The 24,542-nt window shown below is 37.3% G+C and overlaps 2 protein-coding genes across 15 annotated transcripts in view; one reads left to right on the top strand and one right to left on the bottom strand.

Annotated features, from left to right (window-relative positions):
- PsGEF (Protostome-specific GEF) overlaps positions 1 to 24,542 on the top strand; it is a 67,732-nt gene that overhangs the window by 19,870 nt on the left and 23,320 nt on the right. For all 12 annotated transcript variants that reach the window (XR_011238587.1, XR_011238588.1, XM_069509874.1 and 9 more), the window contains exons 2-7: positions 1,329 to 3,739; positions 3,828 to 3,892; positions 4,127 to 4,314; positions 21,771 to 21,964; positions 23,558 to 23,729; positions 24,235 to 24,420. Coding sequence is in view for 10 of the 12 variants with exons in the window: in XM_069509874.1 (XP_069365975.1) it covers positions 1,336 to 3,739; positions 3,828 to 3,892; positions 4,127 to 4,314; positions 21,771 to 21,964; positions 23,558 to 23,729; positions 24,235 to 24,420 (3,209 nt within the window). In the remaining 2 variants the exon portion in view is untranslated. The remainder of the gene's footprint in view (positions 1 to 1,328; positions 3,740 to 3,827; positions 3,893 to 4,126; positions 4,315 to 21,770; positions 21,965 to 23,557; positions 23,730 to 24,234; positions 24,421 to 24,542) is intronic.
- Positions 1 to 24,542, bottom strand: part of LOC117996816 (RNA-binding protein 1-like) — a 411,711-nt gene that overhangs the window by 367,770 nt on the left and 19,399 nt on the right. The gene's annotated exons all lie outside the window — the stretch shown is intronic.

The raw sequence follows: 24,542 nt of genomic DNA, 5'->3' as shown, positions 1-24,542 counted from the left end.
TTTAAAAACCTAAATCCACGCGAACGAAGTCGCGGGCATCAGCTTGTAAGTCATAAATCTTCTAACGGCTTTTAGATTTAGTATGAAGTCAATATCCGGAACAAATGGCGGAATGGTCTTATGATGCAGAGTGTAATAAAAGAGAACGGTTGGACAATAAAAACCGAAATTATTGTGTCAAACGTTATTGCCACTTGCTATTTTATGTATTTTCTCTCATTAGAAGGTGGATGGAACGTAATGGCAATTATTTTGAGTTTTTGCAAGACTATATTGCTTGACTATCCGTATGGTAAGCAATCAAATTCGTCATCATCATCATCATCATCATCTTCATCACCCGATAGACGTCCACTGCTGGACATAGGTCTCTTGTAGGGGCTTCCACACGCCACGGTCTTGCACCGCCTGAATCCAGTGGCTCCCTGCGACTCGTCTGATGTCGTCCGTCCACCTAGTTGGGGGGTCTTCCAACACTGCGTCTTCCGGTGTGAGGTCGCCATTCCATTACCTTGGGATCCCAATGTCTATGGGTTTTACGAACTATATGCCCTGCCCATTGCCACTTAAGCTTCGCAACCCGTTGAGCTATGTCGGTTACTCTAGTTCTCCTACGGATCTCCTCATTTCTGATTTGATCACGTAGAGAAACTCCAAGCATAGCTCTCTCCATCGCCCACTGAGTGACTGTGAGCTTTCTTATGAGGCCCATAGTTAGCGACCATTTCTCGGATCCATATGTCGTCATTGGCAACACGCACTGTTCGAAGACTTTAGTCTTCAAGCACTGAGAAATTTTGGACAAGAATACATCTCGAAGCTTCCTGAACGCTGCCCAACCGAGTTGGATTCGGCGGCTGACCTCTTTCTCGAAATTGGACCTACTCAATCATATTATTACTTATGGATAATAATTAAGTTATGTGGTCTGTTCGAGTCCTTTCCCCATCCTTTCTAATTTAAATATTATGCCTTCTTCAGCCTCCACTGCTGGATGATGGACATATTATGCCTTTCGGAAAGGCCAAAAGTACAAACTTTGTTGAAAGTGAAACTTTTGTCGAAATTCCTAGTACACGTTTTACGGGACAAGTTTTATATACATACCTTGCATCCTTTTGAAAAAAAGAGAAAGCTGATAATACCCACTTTTAAATGTTACGTACAAATTACTACACTCAATGTCCGGTAACCCACATCAAAAAAGTGTTGCAGGTGTGCCATCATTATTATCAGAGACAGAGGAACTTGCAATTTATAGTTTTCACTTAAATTGATATTCCTAAGTGAATACTTACCCTATTTAATGGTTGTTTTGTTTGTTTCAGATCAAAAATGCTAAAGTGGACGGTGTATGGTAAAAAGAATCAAGATATACAAATAAATAACGATGAAGAAACGGAGGAAGCAGAACCGTACACGCATAAAGCATACGATGATAAAATTAGGAGATCTTTAGATGCACAGACTGTCAAAAAAAGTAAAAAGCCTAGTAGATATCAAAGAAGATCCTTAGGTGCAGCTGCAAGGAAAAATAGCTGTCGAAATGTTGATAAAGAAAATATTAACTGTATAGGAAATACACCGAATCATTTTAGAGAAGGATTTGTTAAGAAAATTGATAGCAATGCTTTAAAAGACGTTAGTAACATCACTCCTACTTTAGGTACCCCAAATGTCGAAAAAAGGGTCCTCTATCAGACTGCATCCAAAGATAATATTCCCCCAGATTTACCTCCTACTCCTCCTACGTATAGTAGAAGAGTCAGAGAGGCAAAGAAGCGAAAGCTCGAAATGACTAGCTGCAATAATAACGTAGTTTTTAATAGAAATAGTTGTATTTATAAATCGGAGCGAAGAATAAAGCAAGATAGAAGTTTAATAGCATCACCAAAACTAAGTCATAGTGTTTCTGAACCATCTTTGAATGAGCTATCGGAAAGATTAAGTTCATCCTCTGGTAGTAACAGAAGTTCTTTTGCAATAGCAAAGCAAATAAATAATAAAAAAACAGTAAGTACCACAAAAACTGCAAGTGAAGGTCTAGTGGAAATAGAATATGAAAAAGATTTAGTTATAAATTGTGTTGAAAAACCGGTTATTCTTGATAAATCAAAATTAGAAAGATCTACTTTACCTATATTTGGTCACCGTCTATTTACAGATAATCCTTTATATTTCAATAAAAATGAAGACGGTTCACCTAATATTAGACCATTGAAACGGACACGGAAAAAATCCAATGATTTTGAAAGTTCTTTTAAATCTCCCTCAATTGATAAGAAAGACGTACATTCACTAGTTAGAGATGGCTGTTCTCCTTCTGTTACACCACTGTCTGTAAAATTAGCTGCTCTTAGATTTAGCACTATGAGTACGCATACTAAGTCACAAAGAGCTGTTTGTAACAATGATATTATAGAATTCTTCCCAAAAATAGAAAACCATTTCACTATTCCATTAAGGGATGAAGAAAGTTCTACCGAAATGGAAAATAAGTTTATTCTTGAGAAAGAGTCTGTAAATAGTGTATCAGAGTCAACAGTCAAGAGTTCCACCTCTCAAATGGGAGATGTAACTCTGGAAAGAATGATAGAAGACATTATAAAAAGTACAAAAATAGTAAAATCTAAAAGAAGAGTATTCCATAATATACAGACTGATGATAAAACATCGATTGAAGAAGAAATTCCTACAATTAATTCAATAAAAGACTTGTTTGTGAAACCACAAACTGAAATCAAAACGAATTTAATTAAAGAAGCTAGATACGTGAACTTATCAAGGGAAAATTCAGTATCTCCTAAAGCTACACCCACTAAAAAGAGAACTCCAATTCATAGAGTTAACGATAAATTACTGAAAAATGTTCCTATTGGAGGATTTATCTTAGATGATGGTGATGGATATAATGAGAGAGAAGTAAGAACTCCCGATAATTGTGTAGACGTTAAACCTAAGTTAAGTATTTATGATCGTGTTAATATGTCATTAAATAGGTCGCGATCAATGAACTCGTCTCTAACCGAAAAAGGAAATCTGCAACACGTATCATCTGAATCAACACCAGACTTATATTCTGCGATGAAAGATTGCAAAAATAATAGATTGAGAAGACAAAAATGTATTCGCAGAAAAAAGTCTACTGTGAGCATTGACAGTCTTTGGAGACAGAAACAAATTGAATCTAAATCGTCTTTGGTCCTACCTTTAGAAATGGGTTTACCTAGTCCAGCTACAGAACTACAAAATTCTTCATTATGTGAACCAATAAGTACACCGTATACTAGACTGATTCCTTTAGAAAAAGATTATCCACTAGACAATTCAAAGAGGTCTAATGTTTCACACAGCAGTTTAAAACCGAATGAACCAGTGCAAAACACAAGATCGAGAGAGCTATTTGGATTAACTTTAGAAAATGGCATTCCTAGTCCAATTACTCCATTACCAAATCTTAAGCGATCCAGTAATGCCCTAAGTGAAGAAAGAGCTCATAAAACGAGTAAATTGGAGGAGGATTTATTTTTAAATGATGTGATGACGCCAGTGCTAGAACATAAAACATCGAGACGATGTCTAACGTACTCTCCAGAAGACAGTAGTATAAGTAGCAGTGAAGAAAAAAGACGAAGCGTCGCAAGCAACCGCTTAGAACGAAGCGGTGATCGATTTCAGACTATAAAAGGAACAATTGATTTAGAGATCAACATGAGAAATGATATCATAGACGTGCACGGTGAGTGGTGGATATCGTTCCTTTTTTTATAACGTTAGCAATATTAACGAAACAAAATAAATGAATAAAATTTTCTTTCTTTTCACAGTAATTCGATGTCGAGACCTTCAACGTTCTTCGGGGAAAGTCGACGATATCAATGCATATGCAAAGGTATTTCTTAAAACCTCTCAATAAATTGCGTTTACAAATCTCAAGTCTTTAAACAACTTACTTTTTAGCAGATGCATTTTCCGAGGATAATAAGCAATTTACGAAAACCAACAAAATTTAATCATTTAGGTAATGGAGCAACTGAGCGATATAATCTAATCTCTTTTTCAACCGAGGCTCATTTTTAGCCAACTAGAGTAGGTATATTAAGTGACTTCTCTCTTTTAATCTCAGGTTGTAATCAGCGGGGTAGCCGAAGATCAAAGTTTGCCATCTCAACGGTCAATATTCCAGCGAACCTCAGTCCTCTACGGGAAGAGAGAACCGGAGTTCCAACGGCACCTGAAACTGCCGTTGCCGGCTGCTGTATACGATCATCAGATTCTACATATCTCTGTGTGGCACAGGGATAAGAAATACAGGTATGATTTGACCCTCAGATGTCAAAAACATGTCTTCATTATTAATTTCTTTCTTAAATAATGTTTAAATGATAGAAATGAATTAATTAAATATTTGATTTTATTTGAAAGTAGAAAATGAGTACCGAGGAAAAGTATAGCTAATTACTAGTTTTGTTCTTCTCCCTGAACTTATCCCACGCTACGTGGGGTATGTAGGTATCTCGCGACAGGCTTGCGACAGGCGTAAATCTCGCGATCATTGCTGTCAAACGTCCGGCTAGAGAGAAACAGCAATAGCCACAAAGCAAAATAGGAAGAAGAAGAAGAGAGACAGCAAATGAACTGTCGGATTGCTACTGCTGTCGCGTTGCTGTCGCTACTGCAACGTTTTACGTAATCACCCTGCGGGTTTCCTCTAATTATGAGAAGGGGATGATGTAATTTAAATGGTGTCAGTAAAAATGAGTGGCATCAAGAATAGGTAGGGAGTTACACTGTTATATATTTTATGTGTAAACCTCTTACGTTATATTTTGATGACGCAGTTTATACAAAGCAAGAAGGTACTTACTATGGGTACGGGTACCGTGATTGCGAGAAAGTAGGTATATTTTGTACTATGGATTGATTACTTAGTATAAAAGTTTTTATTATACAATTATACATATTCGTTGTATACTTACTATTATTTAGTAGTCATTGTGTACAGAACGTAAACATCCTATACTTACATAATTTTCTTAGAGCTTACTAGGGTTTCTTGATTAAAAAAGCAATGCATAGGGAATTAGAAGTATAATTCGATTTTATATTTTCGTGGTTGTATTGTAGGACATGTAGTAGAAGATTAGATTGCTACATACAAAATTCAAACACAATCACGCTGGCGAGGTTTCCGTTTTTTCGTGAAGCCTGTTGTGAAATACTTAGGAACAATACCTACTAACTTCAATGTATATTGTGTTAGATTCACTTCATAAAGTCTATTTCGTTCTGTAAAGATTGTTAGTTCAATTGATTTAATAATACGCGTCGTGCGGGTAACTCAAACATATGGCCAAGTATTAGCGTTCTTGCAGAAGCGTTTGCTTGTTGTATGGCGTAGTACGACACGCGACGCAACGTACCACGCGACGCAACGTACCACGCGATACAACGTACCACGCGACGCTACGTACCACGCGATGCAACGTAGCAAGTGACGCAACGCACCACGCGACGTAACGCACCACGCGATGTAACGCACCACGCGACGAAACACACTGCGTCTCCAGAAAAAAGCTCTTATTCCGTTCTGTTTATGTTCTGTTCAAACTAGACCACACATCCTCTATAAGTGGTTGTAGAAAAATTAAAGGCTTACCAAGATTAAAGAAGATTCTGTGTTATACGATATAATCTCTCAATTTTATCGCGCTCCCCTCCTCAGCCTCAATATCAGCTACTGGATCATTATTAACTAAACAGCTTAAGCTTGCCAAACCGTAGTAAACCCGAGGGGACCGACTACGGGATACTCACTTAATTTTCCTGTGATCTGGGATACTTACCTAATTTTCCTATAATGTTTTCATACAAACTAGTACCTAGCGCACCTCCTGACATTCCACATAAGCGAACTTAATTATTTATCTATTACTACCTACTACCGGGACACCGGCCTGTCCACACACAAATTGTGTGTGTGTGTGGGTAGGTGGATAGTGGACATGGACATCGCTATACGTAACTAAACAGCTTAAACTTACCAAACCATAGTAAAACCGAGGAGATCAACTGCGGGATACTTAATTAATTTTCCTATAATCTTTTCATACAAACTAGTAGCACACCCCCGACACTTCATACTTGTGAATTGGTTTACTTATTATCTATTATTACTACCGTAACACCGGCCTGTCCACGCACAATTTGTGTGTGTGTGGGTATAGTCCGCGACAGGTCAAGATGGCAAACGGGGAGGGAACGCCCCGCACGCGCTTTCTTAGTCGTTCTTAAATTAGCTCTAAGTTATAGAGAGAACCTACTTTGCTCGAGTTTCTACTGACCTAGCAGCTGCGGTTTAAACTAGGTACTTTTACCTACATTGATAATACTATGTGTAAGTCAGTGAGTTGCTCCTTTTATATAATTTCATTACTGAGCAAGGACGTACGGTCTTCATTTTTAGGGTTCCGTAGCCAAAGGTGACCAACGGGACCCTATTACTAAGCTGTTAGTTCATCTGTCCGTCCGTGTGGCTGTCAGCGGGCTGATGCAAAGGATTTCAACTCTCTACCTACGGTATTTTCACTGAGTGTATATTCCTATTGCCAGTATAACAACAAAAAAAAAATCAAAATAGCTGTCATGTAAATTAAATAGTTTTTTTTTTTTTTGACAAATATGACAAATATTCCCCTTTCCTCTCCAACTAAGCGTCAAGCTTGTGCTAGGAGTAGGTACGACAATAGTGCAACGGCCGGGGTTTGAACCGTCGACCTTTCGGTTTTCAGTCCACTCCTCTACCCGTTGAGCTATTGAGGCTTTAAATTAAAACTTAACTAAGTAAATAAACTATTCTACTCCCTTTACAACCTATCGCACTGTCAGGGGTCACTGGTAGAGATCTCTTATAGAGATAAGTGCTTCCCTGCCCACTTTTCTTTTTCTCTTTATTGTTATAACTTTCTGGTACAAATAAATAAAAAGCACACAGTGTTACATATTGTACGATAGCACGGAGCCCTTCGCATGCGAGTCAGACTCGCACTTGACCTGTTTTTTCTATCACGTGTTCTTCGTGCGACGATTTATTAAACTTGGATGGCATAATAAAACGGTTGCAATACTGTAACCACGCAAGGGGTCTGGCAGTGGCAAGCATTTCTCACTTTTCCCTGGCAATGCTTTCATACATAAGATATAGGGGGTGGCCGGAGTGACGCGGGGCGCGAAGGAATATGCGCAGACTGATCGATTCCGCCGGCGCACCCCGGGCAGTCGCGTTTCAGACTCAACCTCGATAAGTGTCCATACAACCTTTACAAAAAATTACGCATTGGATATTACTGATTCTGTGTTGTGCTACGTTGTGTTGTGAGGTGTCATATCGGATCTGCCTTAGTCGGGGAACGAATCGGTAAGGCTTTCAATTGATAAATCCGCGCCATTTCATCATTTACCTACTTTGATAACCACGCGGTGATAGCCTAGTGGTTAACACGTCTTTCTTTTTGTGAGGTCGGGGGTTCGATCACCTCTAACTTTTCAGAGCTATGTGCGTTTTTAAGCAAAAAAATATCGCTTGCTTTAACGGTGAAGAAAAACATCGGAAACCTACACGCGTGAGGGTTCTCCATAACCTTTTTTCAGGGGATGCCTGAAAAACAGCGCTGAGGTAGTGTACCCACATACACTACTACAGCATTACGCTGAGGCAATTCCCTTTTTTGGGACAGCTATGCGCCACAGACAAAATAAAAAAAAAAAAAAAAAAAAAAAATAACGTTCTCAAAGGTGTGTGAAGTCTGCCCACCCGCACTGGGCCAGCGTGGCAGACTATGGCCAAAGCCCTTCTCATTCTGTGAGGAGACCCGTGCTCAGTAGAGAGCCGACAATGGGTTGGCAGGTCTGTTCAATTATGTGGATTAAAGAAACTCACTCCCATACATACATGAACCACTCGTTTGGGCAGTCGTGAAAAAACCTTTGTATTTCTCTCCTAAAACTACAATTCAGAACAACGGGTTTCGGAACAATCATAAGATTTTTTACGTACATAATTATTATACGTAGGTATGTATTTATATCATTCAGTCTTATCGGAAACGATTGATTGTAAAGCGGCAGATATTGGGAGAATTTTTGTATTATAAAAAAGGGCAATACGCGCAATTTATAACTTAAGACCACGCGATTCCCTTCGAGAGAAATTTAAGGAAATAGATATCCTTACTGTAGCCTCTCAATATATTTATAATAACATAATTTTTGTAAGACAAAATATTCTTAGTTACAAGAAAATTGGTGATCTACACAATAGGCTAACTAGAAACAGAGACAAACTTGCAGCTCCTACCTTCCGCCTCAGGAAAGTCCAAAAGTCATTTGTGGGTATGGGTATTACGTTTTATAATAAAATCCCGCAAACTATTTTGGACTTACCTTTGCACAAGTTTAAAAAATCTATTAAAAATATGCTCCTGAAAAAAGCATATTACACAATTGAAGATTATCTAAATAATAAAAGAGCGTGGATTTGACCTGCAGCTCGTTCCAGCAACGCACAAGACTGCAAATACTATTTTATACATGGCATAATCTTGTACCTATATCAAATATTTGAAAAGAGCAACCGCCGAGTTTCTTGCTGGTTCTTCTCGGTAGGAAAGGCATTCCGAACGAGTGGTAGATGCATCCGACTATTCGAAAGTACTTGTAAAAGTTTATTTGAATAAAAAAAGATTTTTATTTTATTTTATTTTATTTTAGCAGTGGGAGGGCGAGCGGTGCATATCACATGCTGCTGATGCTGCACGTTGTACCATACAAATTTGTTTGTGGCTCTTATATCATGGACTTCCACAAAGTAATGCATGCTATACTTTTCACTCATTGACATTTTAATTACAAGCAATACTTTTAGTTTCATTAATTACATGATCCATTTTATTAATTGAAAAAGTAGTATGATTTGTCACAGACAGGTCGAGGTGGCAATCGGGGTATGAGGCGGCGAGACGCCCCGCACCACCGCACGTCACCCACGGTATCCCGCCCGGATTAGCACGGGGGCTGTGCGAGTGTGCGGGGCGTTTCCACCCCGATTGCCATCTTGAACTGTCGTTTAATATACATAGATTTTGGCACGGGGCATCAAAAAATGGCGCCCCGTTACCATGTATTAACCTAACTGGTAAAATTAATTTAGTTTTCAGCGTTCCGCTTAAAATATTTGATTTTACTCAATATGAGAAGAAAGTGCATGAATATTCAAATTTCGTTGATGCAATCAAAATTCAAAGGAAATATTAAATTGTATAAAACAATTCGACTTCCAGATAGGAAAAGCCCAAACTGATTTAATTTAAAGCTTTCTGCATGTCGTATTGATTTCGATCAACAACAAACAGTGCATGAATATTTTAATTGCATTGACACAATTAAAAATTAACACAGGAATATTTGTAGCATAACAACAATTTGGATAGTACAGTGCAGTGCATTTTTTGTTGTGATAATTAATAGGTTAATCAGTACTATTATTATAAATGCGAAAGTGTGTTTGTTTGTTGGTTTGTTGGTTTGTCCTTCAATCACGTCGCAACGGAGCTACGGATTGACGTGATTTTTTGCATAGATATAGTTTAAGACCTGGAGAGTGACATGGGCTACTTTTTATCCCGGAAAATCAAAGAGTTCCCACGGCATCAGCTAGTAATAAAATAAGCTGTAATAATAATAATTAATAAGCTGCAATAGCCTAGTGGTTAGGACGTCCGACTCTTAATCGGAGATCGGGAGTTAGATCCTGGGCACGCACTTCTAACTTTTCGCCTTTCGGAGCTATGTGCGTTAACATCACTTGCTTTAACGGCGAAGAAAACATCGTGAGGAAACAGACTTGACGTTGACAGACACGACAGACAGACAGACGGACAACGAAGTGCTCCTGTAAGGGTTCCTTTTTTTCCTTTTGAGGTAGGGAACCCTAAAAAGGGTTGGTTTATATGGAAATCAAGAAGGAAATATTTGATGAAAACAACTCGACATAGCCGAGGACAGTGAGATTCGTGGAGATCATTACTTGGGGCTTGGCAACCCTCCAACTTATTGAAACTAGAGATTCTTGAACGCTTCAGCTATTATGAAAGATGACTTAACTAACTACAGGCGTTATATCCATACTAATCCATATCCATACTAATACTAATATTATAAATGCGCAAGTGTCTGTCTGTCTGTCTGTCTGTCTGTTCCGATTTTCCAGTGGTATGCATGACATTTTCCAGGATAAAATAAAAATATTATGAATATTAGTAATTATAAGTATGAATCCTCCGGATATAAGCTATCTCTGTACCAAATTTCGTCAAAATTGGTTAATCGCATTGTGTTTTTAAATTTTCCGGGATAAAAAGTAATCTCTGTCCTTCCCCGGGATGTAAGCTAACTTTGCACCAAATTTCGTCTAAAACCGTTCAACGGATTTAGCATTTTAAATTTTCCGTCTTCCCGTGGGAACATGTTATTTTTCCGGGATAAAAAGTAGCTTATGTCCTTCCCCGGGATGTAAGCTAACTTTGCACCAAATTTCGTCTAAAACCGTTCAACGGATTTAGCATTTTAAATTTTCCGTCTTCCCGTGGGAACATGTTATTTTTCCGGGATAAAAAGTAGCTTATGTAATTTCCCGGGATGTAAGCTAACTTTGCACCAAATTTCGTCAAAAACCATTTTAGAATTTTAAATTTTCCGTCTTGCCGTGGGAACATGTTATTTTTCCGGGATAAAAAGTAGCTTATGTCATTTTCCGGGATGTAAGCTAACTCTGTACCAAATTTCATCAAAATCGGTTAAACTGTTGAGCCGTGAAAAGCTAGCAGACAGACAGACACACTTTCGCATTTATAACATTAGTATGGATTCAATATAATTTATCCAAGGATGACGAAACATAATTCTTGTACCAACGAAGTAATTAGTAGGTACTTCCTAATTCCATAGATTTATCAAACACGCTATACTTACATGGATAAAGAAATAACTACTCCAGCTTTGACCTAATTAACTTTTAAATACACCGATACTTCAACAATTTTATAAATAAAATACCGAAATTGGCTTGCAATTATATTATACTGAATAACTGAGCATACTATTTAGGTCAGTGTGCTTACCACTTCACATTTTACTCCAAAGCTCGCTGCTTTTCCACTTACTTAAAATGAATAAATACAGATTTTTTGAATAGCGCTTTCATAAGCATTTAGTAGTTACCTATATTATTTGCGTAGTACCTACCTATCTATTATGCAGATACATTTCAGTCGGTAGGTCCACATATTTTTCCGACGTAAATTTTTTTTTGTCTGTTTAGAATAGAATAGAATGTTTTTTTATTCATGTAAACTTTTTAAAAGTGCTTATGAATAGTCAGGTAGTTTTAATTTACCACTGGTTCGGAATGCCGTTCCTACCGAGTTACAATATTAGGTAGGTATATTATCGAAATTGTTATCTTTTTCGTTGTTTTTGGAACTTTGTACTATTTGTTTATATGATAAGAAATTGAATGATCCCCGCAACTTCATCTGCGTGGATTTAGGTTTTTTTAAATACCGTGGAAACGCTTTGATTTTCCAGGTCAGAGCTATCTTATGCTCCAGGATGTAAGCTATATTTATACCTAATAATATAAATGGCGCCCGCAAATAATTCATCCACGTGGATTTAGGTTTTTTAAGAATCCCGTGAGAACTCTTTGATTTTCCAAAACAAAAAAGATTCCGACGAATTGAGAACCTCCTCCTTTTTTGAAGTCGGTTAAAACTAGCCTACGTCCGTCATCGGGATGCAAGCTAACTGTGTACCTTTCATTAAAATTGGTTAAACGAATAGACCGTAGAAAGCTAGCAGACAGACAAACAGACAGACACACTGACATAGGATGTAGACTCAGGATTACATAAAAAACAACCTTAGTAATAGATATAGATCGCGCTAATCATGATTCCACTTTCGAAAAACAATGCAGTAATATTCATAAGTGAATAATTGAATAGGTACGAAACCTAGTAACCGTCAAAAGGATACAAAACGTGACGTCAAGAGATATTATGAGATTTATTAATAGCTTGTCCCTTGGCTTAAAAATCGATACCACGTGGCATCAAACAACATTACAGTACGCAGTCTTTAGAATGACTTTTCGACTTTGTAGAGCGTTGTCTCTGTCACTCATACCTATAATATGACGTTTTGTCGGTCTCAAGCACAACGACCGAGACGGTGCTCTACAATATCTGCTATCTCCTTCTAAAGGTCGATGTACATTGTACATTACTTTCTGCCGCCTAATGTATGATATTGTTTGCCGTGCCTTTAAAAGTTACTTCTGTGTTCTTAAATTTCAGGCAACGTTGCTTATTCTCATAGTTTCATATTATATGTCTGAACTAGGTCACAATTTCAAAGTTCTGTGCTTTTTCTCAACCAATATTATGCTGTTATTATGAACTATGAAGCAGCGTTAGGCAGCAAGCCAAGTGTTTGAACGCTAAAGTAGGCTTTGTCAATTTTTCCCCTTTTTCCACGTTTTCGAGACAAAAGGCTGCAATTGACAATACCCGTCCGTTTCATCAGTATTCGAGCACAAGTGCACCACTCCATCCGTCCATCATTAACATTCATTATCTTAGTAAGTACTTCTGAAGTCTGAACAATCCCCTTCACAAAATTTAATTGAGATGATTGAGATTTTTATTATTAACCAGTTTCTTTTTAGGGTTCATGTTTGTTGGTTAGTAAGTAAGTAATTGGTTTATTGGTTTGTCTAAATATATAAAAGGAAAAGTTGACTGACTCACTGCCTGACTGATCTCACAGTTCAAACTATTGGGCGGATCGGGCTGAAATTTGGCATGCGCCATGCAGATAGCTATTATGACGTAGACATGCGCTAAGAAAGGATTTTTGAAAATTCAAGGTGGTAAAATAGGGGTTTGAAATTTGTGTAGTCCACGCGGATGAAGGCTAGTTGAGAATATTATTAACCAGTTTCTTTTTAGGGTTCATGTTTGTTGGTTTGTTGGTTTTTTGGTTTATATAAATATATAAAACGGAAAAGTTTCCTGACTGACTCACTGCCTGACTAACTGACTGACCTATGATCACACACACACACACAGACAGACACAGCTCAAACTATTGGACGGATCAGACTGAAATTTGGTATGCGCCATGCAGATACGTATGACATAGACATCCGCTAAGAAAATATTTTTGAAAATTTAAGGCTGTAAAATAGGGGTTTGAAATTTGTGTAGTCCACGCGGACGAAGTCGCGGTGATAGGCTAGTGTACAACAATTACACTGCAACGTAATACGTATTACCTAGCTAGTATATCATAATTCCCAAACATTGTTAATTATTTTAGCTAAATCATTGAATCTAAAAGTCTATCCCATAAAAAATACACCTTTTTCTACAGAAGTTTTACATCCACTACTAGAGGCGTTACATGAACTCTCCTAATCCCCATAAACCGGCCACCGGACTCATAAAACACAAAAGTACTGCTGGATCGCGTTAAATTTACTGTTTGGCTTGCCTAAAAGTCTGCCTGTAATGAAAAGTAGTCCTTTGCTCTTGGAATAAATGAATATAGTCGGTATTGTATTGTTCTGTTTTTGACATTATTTCTTTCAATTCAATTCAATTTTCTTTATTTGCTGATACAGGTACACAAACAGGTGTAAACACATAACAATACATTGGTCCAGCTGTACCACGCCAAGCTGCCATGCAAATATAATAAATACGAAAGTGTGTTTGTTTGTTAGTTTGTCCTTCAATCACGTCGCAACGGTGCAACGGATGGACGTGATTTTTGCATCGGTATAGATAAAGACCTGGAGAGTGCCATAGGCTTCCCACGGGATTTTTAAAAACCTGATTCCACGCGGGGGAAGTCGCGGGCATCAGCTAGTTAATTATAAATACAAAATAAAAAGAGTCTTTATGTTAATTGGAATAAAATTAGGTTACTATTCTATTTTACGTTTAAGTTACGTTATAATACATTTTTATTGACTGACTAGCTGATGCCCGCGAATTCGTACGCATGGATTTATGTTTTTAAAAATCTCGTGGGAACTCTTTGATTTTCCGGGATAAAAGTAGCCTGTGTACCATTCCAGGTCTTAAACTATACCCATGCAAAAAATCACGTCGATACATTGCTACGTTGCGACGTGAATTAAGGACAAACCAACAAACCAACAAACAAAATATACACTTTATACCATTTAGAATGATTTTACATCTACTAGTGGAGGCGTTAAACAAACAGCTTAGAGCCAATAAAACGACCGCTAACTCGTAAAATCCAATTGTAGTATTGGATTACATTGAATCTACGGGTAGACGAAGATTTGCGGAGTTTATATCCGAACCAACACGCTGAGAGCGATGAATCTTTTTATTGGGACATTAAAGTTAGGCTTTTGGAGGTTCAATAACCTTAATGAATAATTTTAAGACTGTGCCACTGACACATAAAGAGCTTTGAAGATTTTGAATAACCTATAATAGTCCGCCATTTTCTTTTTTTATCGTACCTACATTGTTTTATCATACCTACTTATTTCAAAAGAATAAGACAGCATTTCGATGAAAACTCTCAGTCGGCTTGATTTTTTCCGCCATTATCGTCATATTTCATAGACTTATGATACTAGCAAGAAATTATCACAAAACAATATTAAGCTCTACATAAAACCCTCATTTTTCTACAACCGCACCGCGCGCCATCGTAAGCAATTTCACCCTCACCACCTGGGTGTCTGGTGCACTTCTACGGTCCGTTGTGCCAGATCATTCTTTCCACGCACATGCAAACTGTGGAATCAACTCCCATGCGGTGTTCCACTAGATTACAACATAGGGTTAGTGCTGCAAATGTTCATGGGCGGCGGTAATCAAATCTATCAAAAAAAACCTTCCTCTTGACTCACTCTATCTATTGATGAAAACCGCATTAAACCCCGTTGTCTAGTTTAAAAGATCTAAGCGTAGGTACATAAGGACAGACGTTGGAAAGCGACTTTGTTTTATGCTATGTATAGAGATTCTCTATTTTCTGTTTCATGATAAGCTTAGGAATCCACTTCTGACTACAGCATAAAACTAATAAGAGACTTTACTATTGAAGCCGTAATACAGAAGCCAAGTATTTTGTGTTGTTGTTGTTGTTGTGTTGTTCAACATGTTCTGCAACATTCAGCCCTACATACTGATTAATTGGCTTCTTACGTCACTATATCGATACAAGTTACCCCATTAATAACTGTGATTAGCGTCCAGTCAACTTCGGTGTAGAACATTCGCTATAAAATCACTACCCATATTATAAATGCGAAAGGGTGTTTGTTTGTTGGTTTATTTGTTTGTTGGTTTGTCCTTTAATCACGTCGCAACGGAGCAACGGATCAACGTGATTTTTTGCATGGGTATAGTTAAAAACCGAGAGTGCCATAGGCTACTTTTTCCCCGAAAAATCAAACAGTTCCCATGGGAATTATTAAAAACCTAAATCCACGCGAACGAAGTCGCGCGCATCAGCTAGTGTGTAATGATTATAGCCCTTTTACTAGGATTTTCGTAACGTACGTAGGTACTACTACTAAACTAGCTTAGTGTGCTGTAACTCTCATGATAAACCCATTGTCAGCTCACTACTTAGGCCTCCTCTTAGAATGAGAAGGGTTTGGCCATAGTCTACCACGCTGGCCAAGTGCGGACTTCACAAATAATTATTTGTAAACATTATGGAAAACTCTCAGGCAAGCAGGCTTCCTCATGCTGTTTTCCTTCATCGTTAAAGCACGTACAAGTACATACATACCTAAGTCTAAAGTTTTTATTATTATTATCTTTATTTATTTTTACACGGCTTTTATTACAATAGAGTATAATATGGCAGTCCTATGGTACCTTATAGCATAGATCAACTTAATTAGAAGTTATTGATAAAATTAAATTTTATATACCTACTAGTTACCTACTGGTCTATCTAACTAACAACTTAAATATTTTATATACCTACTAGTTACCTACTGGTCTATCTAACTAGCAACTTAAATATTTTATATACCTACTAGATACCTACTGGTCTATCTAACTAGCAACATAAATATTTTATATACTACCTAATCTATTTTTAGCACTTTTTATATTATAAAGGTCAAATAAGTAGAATTTTAGCCGAAACGGAATCCGGTTCGGCCAAAATAAAATTTATGAATCAAATTTCATAACTTTTAATATTTATCTAATATTGACAAAGCATGTTCTAAGTTTAAAGTTAAATCGCCCCGAATATAGTCTGAAAGTTAAATCGCCCCGAATATAGTCTGAAAGTTAAATCGCCCCGAATATAGTCTGCAAGTTAAATCGCCCCGAATATAGTCTGAAAGTTAAATCCGCCCCGAATCGGAAATCTAACCTCTAGGCTTTCATTGCATTTTTAGTAAGTACCACTATACCTTCACCGATTTTAAGATTAGATTGTTAAAAAGGATTACACTAATAATATACATAGGTATGACCATGAAACGAAAACGTCTTGACAGAGTTAAATAAGGGCTCTGGCTGAAACTAGGCCGTGTCCTTAGTCACGCCTACAGACTACGGTGGCGCCGTACATACGACTCAGAAACTCTTCAGAACAATGATATAAAATACTAGTAACTAGATGATGCCCGCGACTTTTTTCATGAACACATTCCTTTTTTTAGGGTTCCGTACCTCAAAAGGAAAAACGGAACCCTTATAGGATCACTTTGTTGTCTGTCTGTCTGTCTGTCTGTCAAGAAACCTACAGGGTACTTCCTGTTGACCTAGAATCATGAAATTTGGCCAAGTGCGAGTCACGCTCGCGCGTCAAGGGTTCCGTACTACAGTCGTATTTTTTCGACATTTTGCACGATAATTCAAAAACTATGATGCATAAAAATAAATAAAAATCTGTTTTAGAATGCACAGGTGAAGACCTTTCATATGATACCCCACTTGATATAGTTATCTTACATCGAAAATTGAAAACACTAAATATTAGTTCATGACCACAATTTATTTTTGTGTGATGTAACCACAAATTCATGGTTTTCAGATTTTTTCCTGAATGTCTGCTATAAGACCTACCTACCTGCCAAATTTCATGATTCTAGGTCAACGGGAAGTACCCTGTAGGTTTCTTAACAGACAGACAGACAGACAGACAGACAACAAAGTGATCCTTTAAGGGTTCCGTTTTTCCTTTTGAGGTACGGATCCCAAAAAAACAAAGTAGGGCATGCCCTTGATGATGCTCTCATAGCGGACTATTCAATATTTACAATTATGTATTACGGTTGCCTTAATAATAAATAATTAATTAAAATTTGCCAAGAGGATCTAAATTGTTCTACCTCCTGAGACTCGCGGCTTTCTGAGGCACGAGTTAACATAATATGTTACCTTTAAATTAATGAATAGACGCTCTCTCGGTTGGCGGTTATATCAAAGCCTTTTTTTTGTTGACGGGAGGAAATCTAGAACGTTGGGACTTCAACGCCTATCGGTTTTTTTAAACTATGTACCCTGCTCATTGCCACTACAGCTTCGCTTTGCAACCCGTTGAGCTACGTCAGTTACTTTGGTTCTCCCACGGATCTCCTCATTCCTGATTTGATCACTTTATAACTTAGAAAATACTTAGTCGTAGAAGTTCTTTGACAAAGATTTAATGTCCATTTAACCCAAATAATTGCATAGAGAATACAGGGCAAACTACTTTCAACTATGTTCTAATACAATTTGTTAACCATGTACTTTATACTACATATCTTTTTTATACTACTTTTTAGATTTAACACAGATCTAAAAATCTAGCTAGGATAGCCAGTTCTTGATCTTGTAACATTCTTAATATTAAGCACTAATTGTTTAAGATCAAACCCATGTATGTGTGTAACTAGTTGATTGAAAAATAAACGTTTTATTTATTTATTTATATCTCTTTTCTATTCCACTAAGTTAATTTTCCATTGTTCAAACAACTAGAAACTTCCAGAATGAAAATGAAAAAAGGGAGTCATGAATTGGTTTGATAACACAAACAAAAGTATCTGAGCAGTGTGATAGGTATTATGGCAACAGACAATTTTGGGTCAACGCCAAAAACTTCCTTTTGTATCATTTTCCCTCGATCAGACTCTTATATGTACTTTCTTTACCACATTGCGTATTTACTACCTGATCCTTCTCGGCTTCGCTTGAGCGGAATTTTTGAATTTCCAAAAATCCTGAAACTATAGGTACTTACTTTTCATTATTGACCGAATGTCCAAGATGGAGTTTCATAAAAAATTTCATCTCCTATTCGAGGGTGGAGTTTTTAAAACGTAGGCTTCTTATAAAAGGAACTTATTGTCAAAATTGCAAGTTTTATGGCTTAGGCTATGCGTTGATCATGGAATAAGGAGGTAATAATTCTTATTACCAGTAGTTAGATACTTATTTTTCTATGGCGTTGATAGATCAGTCAGTTAATTAGTCTTTTTATAAGTCATGTATTCAAAAGTTTGTTCCAAGTTTATCCTATTTTTTTTTACAAAAGTAAATGTTCATTGCACCGGTAACTATTTCCTTTGATCCACTGACAATATAATTTCCGATGGCTAACGTACCTACACCTATCTAATTTCAAAAATTGAGCTTCTTGACTTGACATGATAAGTCTGCTAAAATAAACTTCAATGTTTCAATAGATCGAAAGCTTTCCAAAGTATCGGGATGTCATTCGTTTCCCAAACCGTTGCTGGTTTGAGTCAGGCCAGACGCGAGGAGCCGCCGCCGCGGCAGCATTGCTCACACCAACACGCGCATCGCAACACGCAACTTAGCAGAAAGAATAGCCTACCAGAATGGGACCCTCCAGAACCCAGAGCGAGGAAAAATAGCCTTCCAGCGGATATCCTCGACAAAACTGACACCTCCTACACAGGGAGCTCGCCAATTCTCGAAGAAGAGTGACAACTATCGCCGTAAGTGACTCCCGCTTGGTGTCCCCCGTCACTCTAGTCCGCATGGAAAGCACTCCAATGTCACGAGAAGGAAGAAAGGCTTTCTGGGACAGCCCTTTGCATGCTTAGAAGCTTTTGTGAAACCGTAGGGAAGCACGAACACCGTATAGATATGTGTATCGATGTTTAAGATAAGAATTATGGTGAGATCGATGTTATGTTAAGCGATGGACATATTTGTATGAAATAATTTAAGCCCGAAATATTTTGAAATAGAAACTATGTAGCAAGAAACCATTTTGGAATGTAATAAATAATCTCTAAATGATATACCGAGGCAATTACTTCGTAACGAAATTCAAGACACGTTCACATCGTTATATTTATGATTGGCATCTATTACATGATACTTTAAGTTAAAAACGATTGAAACTAGAATACATCCTGCATTTAACCATGTGTGCACATCACGCTGAATTAAGGAAAAACGAGAATCGATAATAACTGCGATTGAACAAGTAAGTGATTGCTTCGAGCAATATATGGAAGTGGACGCATTGCTTTGAAATTAGATCAGAGTAGTTGCATTTTGCAATGGGTATCTAAAGTTTTGATTGGAAAAATTCAGTAGGATTTGAAATAACATCTGACGTAATCAAAAGTTTATCAGAAAAGCGTAATATAAAACTCCATTTATAGGGTTAAGGACAACGTTAGTATACAAACAAAACTTGGCGCAGTGTACTTGGCAAGGACCTAGTAATTATAGAAACCTAAGGAGCAAGGTCACGTAAACTTTCACCTTCAAGTGTTGTGAGCGATTGAAACATGCGAAGTTTTTTGTTCTAAACTAGTGAAAGTTGTAGAGAAATATCGATTGTTGAGGTCGCTGTACACATGAATATGCATAATTTAAACTATGAGCATTTCACCCTATTATACTTACTGTGCCAAGCCTCACATTCTTGAAAAATATGAGTCAGAATATTTTTGTTAAAATATTCTTATAATTTCTTGAACAAAACCACTTCATGTTGTAAAGTATATAACTATATACATAGAATCTTAATAACTGTAGGTAATTTTAGAAGAGATTTCAAAACTTTCTGAATCAATGACAACACCAGTATTCGAAAGGAGACGCCAGAAGAAAGGAAATACCTGAGCTTCGTTTTTAACAGAAAACAACTGAACTTTCATGTTTTTATTAACACCACCACCAAATCAAGAAACGAATTTAATGACGCGAAAAATTACTCTATTTTCTACTATTAACATGTTAAGAGGAAACCACATATTATTAAAGTGATGTATTAATATAACGAAAGGAAGTGATTATAAAAACTCAATAATCATCACAGTAAAAGTGACTCAAATGAGCAAGTCCATTATGTCAGTGGCATTTGACCTACTTTAACAACAATGAAGCGTCAATTTTCCAAATTCATGCATGTATTTGGGACTTGCCCGCACATTATGATAATGTAACTCTGAAGAGTCACTGTGACGCCTACATATTTTATTCATCGTCTATTCATCTAATTACAGTCATGGAAGGTAAATTGAGGTCTTCTATTTTATTATGTTTAGGTTACTTGTATTAGAAAGTTTATGTGTGTAATTATAATTCGCTAATCTGTTGTTAAACTCAAATACGTATTCTTTTTTTTACATCAGATTCCTCGTGTATATTTATAAATGTATATGTTACTTTTTTGACATTTTCTTTTAGTTACTTTTAAAGATATCTTTTATCGGTTTCTTCTGTTGTTACTGGTTATTACTCACCTACTTTTTAAAATACATTATGATCTCCATCTCTACTTACAACTTATTTATTGAGTTTTTATCACTTTGAAATGAATCGTCGTTATTGTGTGGCCTGTGGGTTCCTATATGATTTAGGTTTTTAAAAATCCCGTGGGAACTCTTTAATTTTCCGGGATAAAAAGTAGCCTATGTCCTTCCCCGGAATGCAAGCTATCTCTGTGACAAATTTCGTCAAAATCGGTTGAACGGTTGAGCCGTGAAAAGCTAGCAGACAGACAGATAGACAGACAGACACACTTTCGCATTTATAATATTAGTATGGATTAGTGAGGGCGTGATAATTTCGCTTAAGTTCAACATTTTTTAAATAAAAGCAAAAATCGTTAATGAGTAGAGATGCGAAAGTCGAATGAGGCAGGTGTTGGATAGAAAATAGACCCATGAGATTGAGAATGACAGAATAGAGAGTGCACCTGTGTTTGCGCATACACTAGTTATGCACTACTGTCTACTATAATAATCAATATATTTTGCGTGGTAATTGGTTCAGAAAGAGACTCATGTCAACCATCATGCGGAGGAAGCTTGCTTTCTTTGGTTTACCCAACCACCACCCAGGAGCCCGATTCTCATTTCAAGAAAAGTTGGAAGGAAGAACTGAAGGCAAAAGGGCTCCAGGTCGTTAAAGACGCAAATGGTTGGATGATGTAAGGGTGGGTGAAACGAATGTGTGGACAGGGCTTATTTACCCAAAATTAAAAGGGGCGGCCTTTTCATATGAAAAGCGATTCCATGTGATTGGTGGTCACCAACCGATAATGGACAATTATTATTGTAATTGGCTTTTCTTTATTCTATTTGGCTGCCGCGGTTCAAACTCTGTCAAGAGAACATCGTTATTGGAATACTAATCAAGTTTTCTCCTTTGTTACAGGCGGAGCGAGTTTCTAGGATGCGTCTCGTTTCCGTTGAAAGATGCGATTAAAAGCGACATTTCCGGCACGTACTTCCTGCAGCAGGGGCGCCAGAGCGCGGCGCAGGACGGGCGCGTGACCGAGCGGCGCAAGATGGCCACGGACAACACTGAGACTAGCACCAATGAGGGCGCCAAAGAAAGTTCCGACAAAGGTAATTTCTTACCTAATACGGCAAAGCAAGAAGGAAGGGCTATAACTAGAGACCGGATTATATTATGCATTTGCATATTTTAGCCATTCTCAGCGGTAATAGCATATTTTACCTAAGATCTAGTTATGATGCATATTATCGGTATATTTACAATATTTTTCACTCACCCTGCGTTAGTCACAAAATATAAGGGCTTAGCTATTGAGTAATAATTGTGACTTTTTACTGCATTTCGTAACGCAGTCAGTAGCCGCGTGCGACTTTCGTTTTGACAGTTACGATAGTAAAATGAAAGAGACAGAAGAACGTCGCGCTCGCCTACTACAAAGTCGGTTCCACCTATTACTTTTTTCATATTTTTTTGGGGGGTTCCTAAAATTTATCATTTAATTTCGCATATTCTGCTAATTTTCGTGCATATTTCAAGCATTTTTCATGCATATTTGCATGCATATAACAAGCTTTTTATGTTGCATATAATCCGGTCTCTAGTTATAACTTTAGCTGTCAATGTGCCTATGTATGTATGTTTGTATCCACCACGTACTGTTGTTGATCTTTGTGTGTTCCACCGTAGTGTCTAAACAATATTATTGATTTTGATGAATCAGGTGTCAATCGATTGGTTATTGTGATCCGGGTTACATGGGCTACAATTTTATACGAGCAAAACCAAATTGATAGAATGTTACATCCAAAAGAGTGGGGTTAAGATCAGATGTGATTCAGGTCTGATATTTGACAATTTTGGAAGGAACTTGACTGTGTCATGCATTGTGATCTGATCACGTCCATATAAGTATAATTTTTTGCCACAAACTCAAATCAGACTCAAATATACCGACTAATCATGAAACAGAAACCTTAGTTTAGTTACTTGTTACATATGAAAAGATTTCTTATTGGAAGTCAAGAGTGAATAGGCATCTTCTAGCACGCTTCATTTTAAGCTACATCATCACTTGCCAGCAGGTCTATTACAGCGGGGGTGATAATATGTGGATTACAGCCACGTGCTTGTCTATAAATTAACAAAAACTTCATATTTTGTTTATAAAAAGCTTAAAATGAACAAGAAAAAAAACCACTCTAATGTTTAAACTAAGTAATGATCAATGTTTTCTTGGTATCATTCTGAATCTAGAATTCAACAAGTTTTACTGCTCTCATTAATGATGAATAATTCGCGATAATGAAGCGATCGAGTGTCGTGAAAAATATCTTTCCCACTTTTATAAATTTATACGCCGTCATTTGAAAACTATTTCAATTCATTTTATGTTTTAATCGTCACTACCATCGGCTTTTCAAAAGCGTCTTATATATTTATTTTTTTGTAGTTTGTCATTCCATTGAAATTGGTAACGGATTTTTCGGCTCCTTCCAACTATCACATGAGTGGTTTTACTTTGGATTACAATAATAGTATCATTATGGGCCCTCCCCATTGCCACTTCAGCTTCACAACCCCTTTTGTTACTTCAGTTACTTTGGTCCTCCTAGGCAACTCCTCATTTCTGTTTTAAACTATGATTATGTAGAGAAACTACAAGCCCGCTTATATATTTATTAAATACTTTATTTTCTATTCAGGTGTAGCATCCAACGGCCCATCAACAAATCAAGCTCAAGTAGCAGCAGCGTTGCAACGTGAGGCTGATGAGCACCTGTTCCTCAGGTATCTGGAGCTCGACCCTCCTGAGGACCCCGCTGCACCGCGCAAGACACAACGAAATGGACGGACACCATTTACGACTACTAGAAAGTAAGTGATCATCATCAACCCATCGCCGGCTCACTACCAAGCTCGGATGTGCTCTCAGAATCAGAGTCTCCTCCCTGATAGGATTTGGTAATAGGCTACCACGCTGGCCAAGTGGAGATTGGCAGACTTCACACACCTTTGAGAACATTATGGAGAACTCTCAAACTCACGATGTTTTCCATCACCGCTAGTTAAAGCAAGTCATATAATATAGCTTAAAACTCGCATAATATAACTTCCGAAAATTAGAGATGCGTGCCTGAGAAGTACAAACAATTTTTAATTATGAAGTACTTCAAACCAATTTACCAGGTAGTTTTTGATGTCGGCGCCAAATTTGTTATCTTCTACTTGTATATTTTCCCCTTTTTGGTTTGCGCCGATTTTTTTTTGTAGTCGCTCGGTTAGAATGTACATTCAGTTTTAATCCAGCATTGCATTTTTCAAAAAATATTCAGTTGCAAAATCGGTATTTTCTGAATTAACTTCAAAATCATCTCCACAGGTTAGTAAGAGGAATGGGTGGTGGTTTTGGTTTCACGGTCGTCTGGACTCGCCCCCCTAAAGTAGAACGAGTAGCAGCGGGAGGAACAGCAGAAAAAGCTGGTCTTCGCGCTGGTGACTACATCGTGTTCGTTGGTAACAAGAACGTAGTTACCGCTTCAGAGGAAGAAGTCAGGAACCTTGTCAAGTGAGTGTACGATTTAAACTTTCCAAATATTTTCTTTTTTATGACTTATAAGTCATAAAAATCTATAGATTACCCTGAATTTCTAGCTGATTTATTTACTGCATCGTCGGCATTAGAATTTA

This window comes from Maniola hyperantus, chromosome 4 (assembly GCF_902806685.2).
Source record: "Maniola hyperantus chromosome 4, iAphHyp1.2, whole genome shotgun sequence".
Classification (NCBI taxonomy): domain Eukaryota; kingdom Metazoa; phylum Arthropoda; class Insecta; order Lepidoptera; family Nymphalidae; genus Maniola; species Maniola hyperantus.
The sequence above is the reverse complement of the archived record's forward strand: the minus strand, read 5'-3'. Positions and strand labels throughout refer to the sequence as shown.